The sequence below is a fragment of the Kogia breviceps genome, chromosome 5, assembly GCF_026419965.1.
Source record: "Kogia breviceps isolate mKogBre1 chromosome 5, mKogBre1 haplotype 1, whole genome shotgun sequence".
NCBI classification, from domain to species: domain Eukaryota; kingdom Metazoa; phylum Chordata; class Mammalia; order Artiodactyla; family Physeteridae; genus Kogia; species Kogia breviceps.
This window is the reverse complement of record NC_081314.1, coordinates 20,229,226-20,238,806: the sequence shown is the minus strand read 5'-3', so window position 1 is coordinate 20,238,806 and position 9,581 is coordinate 20,229,226. Positions and strand designations below refer to the sequence as shown.

General features: G+C 39.8%; 1 protein-coding gene across 1 annotated transcript in view; it reads left to right on the top strand.

Annotated features, from left to right (window-relative positions):
- The first annotated feature begins 1,391 nt into the window (after positions 1–1,391).
- Positions 1,392–9,581, top strand: part of SRPRB (SRP receptor subunit beta) — a 38,429-nt gene continuing 30,239 nt past the window's right edge. Inside the window, exons 1-4 of the mRNA XM_067033775.1 lie at positions 1,392–2,135; positions 2,699–2,793; positions 3,653–3,730; positions 6,528–6,610. Of these exons, the coding sequence (XP_066889876.1) occupies positions 1,763–2,135; positions 2,699–2,793; positions 3,653–3,730; positions 6,528–6,610 (629 nt within the window). The 5' untranslated portion in view covers positions 1,392–1,762. The remainder of the gene's footprint in view (positions 2,136–2,698; positions 2,794–3,652; positions 3,731–6,527; positions 6,611–9,581) is intronic.

The window sequence follows — 9,581 nt, the reverse complement described above, 5'->3', positions numbered from 1 at the left end:
TGGAGTCCCTGTTGCCTACCTTTATCAATGACATGCCTGGAAAATGAATTTTACTGTGTTAGAGCATATAGTCAAGCATAAAGGAGCCCGATTGCCTGGAATCAGTGGGTCGGCTACTCAACCCCTGTCTCAGTTTGCCCTCTGTAAAATTGGGATAATGAGTCATTGTGAGGATTAAACAAATTAATAAATTTAAAGTATTGAGAACAATGCCTGGCTCTAGCAACCACTCATTAATGTGAGCAATTAACCTCATTACCTCGTCTCCCTCCGCCCCTCCCCGCTGTTCCCCCTGAGCTCGCTTTTCACTCAAGCCTTCAACCTCTGCTGCAGAGATGCGGCTGGCCACTTCCAGGACACTTTTTACTCCTGTGTCGCTGACCCTCCCTTCTCAGGCTTCTTTGTGGGGTTCCCTCTCCTCCTCACTCCTCATGCTCTCCACAAGTTAATGACCGCTTGTTTACATATGACTTCCAAATGAACATCTAGCACCTATTGCTGACTTCACATTTGTTTACTGTATCACCTGCTTGATATACGATTTCAGACTTCCCAGAGGCACCGGAAACTCCATATCCACAAAAGGGAGGCAGTTTTCATCCTGGCTATGTCCCCAGCTCCAAAGACCCTTCAACTGAGTTCTCTAATTCACGTTAAGCACTTTGATCTTCCCAGCAACACACACCAAGTGCTTCAGATGCAGTCTTGATAGCTCTCCTTCTCCTTAACTCAGCTTATCCAATTAATCACTAAATCCTATATATTTTCCTTCTAAATATCTCTCATGTCTGTGCCCTCCTTTCCACTTTCCACATTTCCCTGGTTCAGACCCTGTGCATCATTTGCCAAAACACTGCAACAGGCCCAGCTGGTCTCCCTGCTTCCAGTCTTTTCTCTCTCAAACCATAGTTCTCCATTGATCTGCCAGTCATCTATGTCACTCCCAACTGAAACTTCTTATTGCACTCTAGATAAAGTCTAGGTTCCTCAGCATAGCACACAGTCCCTTCATGTCTGGTTTTTGCCAACATTTCCTGCTTCATCTCCTGCCACTTCTGCTGAAATGACACCTGCTTAATGACAGAGACTGCAAAACTGGCAGCCCCTAGGCTGGCTACTTCTGACCCGATGAGGTGTTTTATTTGGGCTACAAGTTTTCATTACTTGCTGAAATTTAAAAAGTGGGAAATTTCCCTTAAAGACCTTTCTTTCTGGCTTCTCTTGAAAAACTGAAGAACTGGCCACCTTGCTCCCACATACCTGCCTGGCAGAGTGGTGGCTGCCCCCTTAGGGCAGGAGTGACAGTTTTCAACAGGCCCTGCCCCTCCCATTGACTTTCCTGGCTGGTTCCCTTAACGTAGGTATCTCAGTTGCAGCCCTGGATTTACAGTGTAGGGACACTGAATTGCTCTTTTCTTCTGCACAGAGCACCCTTTCTCCTGTTTCGCCTGCAGAGGCTAACTCATCCGTCACGGCTCAGTTCCTGTCGTTTTCCTCCAGAAGCTTTTCTCTGAGCCCATGTGGACTAGGCGCCCCTTTCTGCATTCCCATACCGCACCTTACATCTTCTGTTACACCTCGTGCCACGTGATTTTCCGATGAAATGTTTGTGTAATGCTTGAGTTCCTCACAAGACACCTCACTCACGAAGGGAGCGACTAGAAATCCTCAGCAGAGATTTCTTGAGCCATTCATTTTATCCATTCATCATTTTGTCAACAACCATGAAGAAAGCGGCGACATTTGACTCATATCTTAAAGGATGAGCGTGTCACTCATACCTGTGTCTGGCAGCTCAGTCTTTCGGCGGGAGCGCAGTGTCCAAGAGAACTACAACTACCATCAGGACCTTCGGGATCCCGGCCTCCGAAGGAGGAAATATAACTTAGGAACTACCACTCCCGTGATGCTCCGCTTCGGACGCCCGCGCAGAGCCGAGGGCCACGTTGCTTTTGTGGTGCCGGGTAGCAAGAGCTCAGCCATGGCTTCCGCGGACTCCCGGCGGATGGGGAATGGCGACAGTGTTGGGGGCGCCTTCCAGCTCTACCTGGACTCCTTGCGGCAGGAACTGCGGCAGAAGGACCCGACGCTGCTGTCAGTCGTGGTGGCTCTCGTCGCGGTGCTGCTGACGCTGGGTAAAGAGGCGGCCGGTAGATATGGCGGGTGCAGGGCTGGCGGGGATCCGAGCTTGGACTGGGCTTGTGCAGACCGCTGACGCGGAACGGACATGGCACCTGGGGGGCGTCTAGAGAGGGGGACTCACCCCTTATACCAACCTGCCCTCTTGCCTGAAGCAGCAGGAGCAGCGCAGCGTTACTAGTCCCTGTTCTGCCTGAGCGCGCGGTTCTCTCCCTTCCATTGCTCTTGCTACCGAGACTCATATGGTCGTCGCTCCAAGTTTGAGCGTCCTATGTTTGCGAGCTGGGCGCTGGGGATACAAAGCTAATAAGCAAGATTGCGCTTGAGGAGTACGCCGTCGGTGTAGGGGGTGCAGAATTAGAAAAACTGACAGTTGATAGTGGCAGGCACTCATCGGAGTCCCTAAAACAATAATGATTATAATGGTGGTAATAACAATGGAAGTAAGTTGCAGGTGAATGAAGTGTTCTGTGGTAGACTTAATTTCCCACAGCCCAACCATACATGCATGTTGTTGATAATCAAGGCATAATTTTGGTTGTTTTTCTCTATTCCACAGTGTTCTGGAAGTTCATCCGTAGCAGAAGGAGCAGTCAAAGAGCTGTTCTTCTTGTTGGCCTTTGTGACTCCGGGAAAACATTGCTTTTTGTCAGAGTAAATGCTTTGATTTACACCTCTCTTAAACTTGATAGGAAATTTTAGGGCACCCCATTATTCCTGTGAGGTGTACTTTGGAAAAGAAGCTGTGCTGACAAGTTGGGGAGTTAATTCTTGAATCACTTGGTAGGACGAAAAGACTCTTGAAAAACTCTTAAACTGGAATTTCTTGACCATTTCTATTCTCTTGTACTTGCCAGATACTGACATTTAACCCTATCCCATTTAAGGGTTTTATATACTAACTACTTTCATGTCATGGCTAAGGATGCCAGAACAGCTGAGGAGATAGAGGGCAGTAATCTGTATAGAGTGTATAATTAATTCTCTGAGACTTTGTCAAAGAAACTTTTTTAAAGGGTGATTCTTCTTCTGCCTATTGGCTACTTAGGCTTCTTTTCACTAATATTTATTTTGAGTACACGTAGTATTTTTAAATGTTTGGTTTTTGCTACAGAGAGTAGCAGAGGTTTTCTTCTTATTACTCTTCTTTTTGAGAGTATAAATTATTTCCTTTCCACTTTGATGATTGTAAATGTTGATGGAAGGTTAGTAAATTTGGCCACTAACCATTTGAAACTATTATTTGAAAATAATAGTTTAAAAATAATAGTTATCCCTCTCCTCTCGTTAAGGAGAGGGGAATGAAGTTTGCAATTAATAAGATTTTTCTACAAGCAAAGAAAGAAAAAAAAAACCTAATATGGTCCTTTTCAGCTATTGCAAGCAACATTGATTTATTTGACCTTACACCTAGGAGAGTTAGAGCAAAGTTACTTTCTTTAGGTTTGCTATTTATCTGTTTACTCTGATCTCCCCCTTATTGTGTTTCGTTTTGTTTTGTTTTGTTTTACAGTTGTTAACAGGCCTTTACAGAGACACTCAGACTTCCATCACTGACAGCTCTGCAGTCTACAGAGTCAACAATAACAGGGTAAGAGGTTCCTAGAATGTGGGGAGTCTGACAGTTTTACTTTACTTTGGTGTGTCAGGAAAAGACATTTCTAGGATAAATAAGTCTGAGGGCATAGGTACGTTCATAGCTTATTTGTATGGATAAATATTGTGCATGTGACAAATTCTTCTTTTGACCATCCAAGCAGTGGACTTAATCATGCCCTCCCCTGCTTTGTTGTACCTTATGCACACTGATTATTTATTAGTTTCTGTTTCTGTGTCTTAATTCCAACTTTACCATGAGTTCTTAAGAGTGAGCATTAAGCCTTTTTCTTTAGTACATGTATATGCGACAAAAATTCAAAAGGTTAAAAAGGATATTTGGTGAAAAGTAATTTTGCCTTTCCTGTCCCTTCTTACAAGTCTTCTCCTTGGAGGTAGTCATTTTCCTGTATAGCCTTCCAGATGGTCTATGCTATACAAACATATCTGTACATCTTTTTTCTTTTTTAACACTGTTCTCCCCCCTCGTGTTTGTTTTTAATTTAACAATATAATTGATACAGCTCGGATTTGTTTTCATTTTTTCTTCCTCATTTGCATACATAGTATTACCAGGTTGATTTATGACCTGCATAGTATTCCATTATGTGGCTATACCATACAATTTTTGTTTCCTTTCTTAAAGCCTTTACTTTTGAGACATGACAGAAAAATCCTACAGGTACACATGGAAAAGTAGTACATGATCACAGTTGAATGTGAAGAGAGTATAATCAGAAAGCTTTTACTCCTGTCAACTAATGTTGAGTTTTTATTTAGTAAGAGCTCTATTAACAGACGTTTAGTTTTTTGGTTGTTACAGTCTTGATTTTACAAACAGTGTTGCAGTGGATATGAGTATATTTAAAAAACACCAATAAGGAATCGTGAGAAGGACTTTTTATGTACCTGTGTGGCCCCAGAATGTAGATAGTGACTGCCAAGCCAATTATAATGCTTAGTAAGTATTTAGTGAGTGAGTGGAAGGAAGGTGGGTGAGTGACTGGTTGGAGGCATTAGATGTATAGATGGATGAATTAGAATGGTGATTTTAGAGACTTTTTCTCCTTCTCCTTGGGTTCTCCCCACCCCCGCCTCGCCCTATTCTGGTACCTCCAGTATTAAACATTGTAAGCAAAGATAAAGAGACATCCTTTTAAATGTCTTAGAGGTATTTTTTTCTTTTTTTCAATAATGGCACTGTTTCTGACTCAGACCTTTTTAAACTCCCAAGGATTCAGATTTTGAAATTTCAGATTTGGGAGATCTTTCATTCTTGGGGCACTTGTACTAGATATTTTAAGTGGGGTATTCCAGGGTATGCCTTAGACCTGTACTTTCCAACAGAGTAGCCACTGATCGTGTGCGACTGTTGAGCACCTGAAATGTGACCAGTCCAAATTGAGGGCTGCTATAAGTATAAAATATACATCAGATCTTGAAGACTTGGGATGAAAAAAAGAATATAAAATACCAATTTCTTGAATTTTTTTTTATATGTGAAAAGGCTAATTTAGATATATTGGGTTATGTAATACATATTTTTAAAATTTTACCTATTTCTTTTTACTTTTTAAATACAGCTATCAGAAAACTTAACATTACAAATAAGACTTGCATGTTTCTATTGAATATGTAAAACATCCCTCCCTTCTTTTTTACTTCTTTTCCCACCCTCTTTATGTTTTAGATTTAGTCTCTCAAAATAGTAACGTATTTAGTAGTGTACCTTATGGATTGTTTATAATATGTGTTATGGTGCTGATTATGAAATGTGATAGGGGGTCCCAACCTGAGGTCCCTACACTACCAGTATAAAAATAGAAAAAAGACTGATATACTTTGTGTATTACCTATAAAAGATTAAACAGACTAAGTGACAGGTCACAGTGTATCCAGCTGTAATTAATTATGTCAAATCTGTGCATAATGCTGACTCCCTTCTGCTGAATAGTGGTTGAGGCTGGCTGTGGAGAAGGTAGAACATATGAGAAATGATCCATGGGTCTGATAAATGTACCGGGGCTATACCCAAGAGTCTTAGGTTTGAGCATAGCCACATCTGCATTGAACCTGAGCTCAAGAATGAAAGCCTGGCATGAATAGCATGTAAGTGGGCACTTAATCAGTCTGCTCTGTAGTGGCACAACCCCACCCTGTTCAGTGATTGTCACCTGGATCAAGAATTGACAAAAAATATTGACAGAGTTGGAACAAATAAATGGTGTGTCTAGTGGACATATATTTTAAAATTAGATTGCAGAAGAAATATAAAAGAATGTTTGGTTTTTATAAAGGTTGGGGATCCCTGCAGTGGTGACATGTTATATGATAAAATGTAGGTTCTTATATTATTTAGTTTGTGAATATTTATTACTGTTTTTCACATGTTTTTGCTTTTATTCATACTGGTATATTTCCCAGCCTCAGGTGGACTTTCCTGACTTCCCCTTACAGGGTCAGGTTTCTCACGTACCCTCAGAACATTGATCAAAGTTGTAATTTTACATTTACATGTAATTTTACATTATGTTGACCTTTCTGATTATATGATAAACTCTGTTAGGGCAGGACCATGTTTTTGTCCATTGTTAAATCTCCAGAGCCTTCACTCCATGATTTATAAATAGAGGATGCTCTGTGAACATTTGTTTGATTTATTAATCAATTACAGTGACCTTTTTTGATTCATTAATTGGGTACCATTCTGATACCTGCGATCTGATATGAAAGATTTATATTGTAAATGTGAATTCGGACTGAAACATTAATATTATTGCTGGCATCCTTAGGGCACTAGCCTGACCTTGATTGACCTCCCTGGCCATGAGAGCTTGAGACTTCAGTTCTTAGAGCGGTTTAAGGCTTCAGCCAGGTAAGTAGGAAGTGGGAAGGGCTTGTCTGAAATCTGTATATCAAGGCCAGTCATGTTGTTTGCTCTCGTGGTATTCTGGAGGCAGCCTGGTATCCTGGAGTGGAAAGAGCATGGACGCTGGGGTCAGCATTTCTGGGTTGGAAGCCCACCTTCACTTGGATTATATGAGATAATATTTGAAAATGTTTCTCAGAATGTTCAGAAAGTGTTTACCCTTATTATGATGTCAGTAAATTTTTCATTTACTCTGAGGACAAATTTAATAATGTGTAGAACTATTAAAATCTGAAAAAATAATTTAAAATATTTTTTAAAAATTTATTTATTTATTTATTTATTTATGGCTGTGTTGGGTCTTCATTTCTGTGCGAGGGCTTTCTCCACTTGCGGCGAGTGGGGGCCACTCTTCATCGCAGTGCGCGGGCCTGTCACTATCGCGGCCTCTCATTGTGGAGCACAGGCTCCAGACGCACAGCCTCAGTAGTTGTGGCTCACGGGCTCAGTTGCTCCGTGGCATCTGGGATCCTCCCAGACCAAGACTCAAATCTGTGTCCCCTGCATCGACAGGCAGACTCTCAACCGCTATGCCACCAGGGAAGCCCCTGAAAAAAGAATTTTAAAGCTAGATGGCATCTGAGAAGATAATAAAATCCAACATTTTGTATTTCTATCCTTAAATTATCTAAAATTGATGCCTGAAAAGTACAGAAGAATATTTTCATATTTCTTTTAGTATTGTCCTAGTATTACTGACTCATTTCCTAAATTTCTTATGCTTCAGCTTAAGATGCTTTATTCTTGTTTAGTCTCTAACACTGGTAGGAACTTGAGGAAAATCAAAATACCACATTTCATTTATTTTAAGACACATTTTAATATCTATGAAATTGGAATTCCACTTAAAGTTAATGGTGTCATAGTTTAATTGGCAGTATTTTCTTTCTTAGTTGAACCTGAAATAATATGTCTTTTAATTGATGGAATCTGGGTTGATGAAATGAGGTAGTTGTTTCTTTCCTTATTTTTGAAGGTATCTTGTTTTGTATTTTGTTTTTGCTTCTTGGCCCACAAGGTGGTGGTGATGAGCAATCTGTCATAGTTGAGACTGTTACTTGATTTAAAAAAAGAAAAGACGATTTTTAGAGAGTTTTAGGTTCACAGCAAAATTGAACAGAAGGTACAGAGATTTCCCATATAACCCTGCCCCTACACATGTGTAACCTCCCCTATTATTAGCATCAATTGATGTACCTAAATTGACAATAGTTGATGTACCTAAATTAACAACAATTGATGTACCTAAATTGACACATCATAATCGCTTAGTCTGTGTTTTACGTTAAGATTCACTCTTGGTGTTGTACATTCTAGGAATCTGAAGAAATGTACAATGGTATGTATTCACCATTATAGTATCTTAGAGAGTAGTTTCACTGCCCTAAAAATTCTCTGCTCTGCCAGTTCATCCTTCTCTCCCCTAACCCCTCACAACCACTCATCTTTTTATTGTCTCCATAGTTTTGCCTTTTTCACAATTTCATATAGTTGGAAACATACAGTATATAGCCTTTTCATGTTGGCTTCTTTCACTTAGTAACATGCATTTAAGTTTCTTCCATGTGTTTTCATTGTTTGATAGCTTATTTCTTTGTAGTGCTGAATAATATGCCATTGTCTAGGTGTACCACAGTTTATTTATCCATTTACCTGTTGAAGGACATCTTGGTTGCCTCCAAAGTTTGGCAGTTCTGAATAAAGCTGGGTTTTGTGTACACATAAGTTTTGAGGTAAATATCAAGGAGCACAATAGCAGAATCGTATAGTAAGAGTATGTTTAGTTTTGTGAGAAATTGCCAAACTCTTCCAAAGTGGCTGTACCATTTTGCATTCCCACCAGCGATGAATGAGAGTTCCAGTCGCTCTGCATCCTGACCAGCATTTAGTGTTGTCAGTGTTCTGGGTTTTGCCATTCTAATGGGTATGTAGTGGTATCTAATTGTTGCTTTAATTTGCATTTCCCTGATGACATATGGTGTGGAGCATCTTTTTATATTTGCTATTTATGAGTTATTTAAATCTTGTTTGGTGAGCTGTCTGTAAAGATCTTTGACCCATTTTTTAATTAGGTTGTTTGTTTTCTTACTGTTGAGTTTCAAGAGTTCTTTTATATATTTTGGGTAACAGTCCTTGTCAGATATATCTTTTGCAGATATTTTCTCCTAGTCTGTGGCTTGTTTTCTCATTCTCTTGATGTTGATTTTTGTAGAGCAGAAATTTTTATCTTTACTGAAGTCCAGTTTACCATGGATTCTTTTCATGGATTGTATCTAAAATGTGATTGTCAAACCCAAGATCATCTAGGTTTCCTCCAGTGTTATCTCCTAGGGGTTTTGTAGTTTTGGTTTACATTTAGGTGTGTGATCCATTTTAAGTTAATTTTTGTGAAAGATGTAAGTTCTGTATCTAGATTCATTTTTTTGCATGTGGGTGTCTAGCTGTTCCAGCACTATTTGTTGAAAAGACTATCTTTGCTTCATTTGTTGCCTTTGCTCCTCCATCAGAGATCACTTGACTGTATATCTGAGGGTCTCTTTCCATACTTTGTTCTATTGATCTATTCTCTCACCAATACCATGCTGTCTTTGTTACTATAGTTTCATAGTAAGTTGGTAACATTAGTTCTCCAACTTTGTTCTTCTTCAGTATTGTGTTGACTATTCTGGGTCTTTTGCCTCTCTGTATAAACTTCAGAATCAGTTTGTCAGTATCCACAAATAACTTGCCAAGATTTTGATTGGGATTGCATTGAGTCTATAAATCAAGTTGGGAAGAACTGACATCTTGACTCTTTAGTCTTCCTATCCATGAACGTGGAACATCTCTCCATTTTTCTAGTTCTACTTCAATTTTGTTGATCAGAGTTTCATAGTTTTCCTCATATAGATCTCATATGATTTGTATCTAAGTTTCA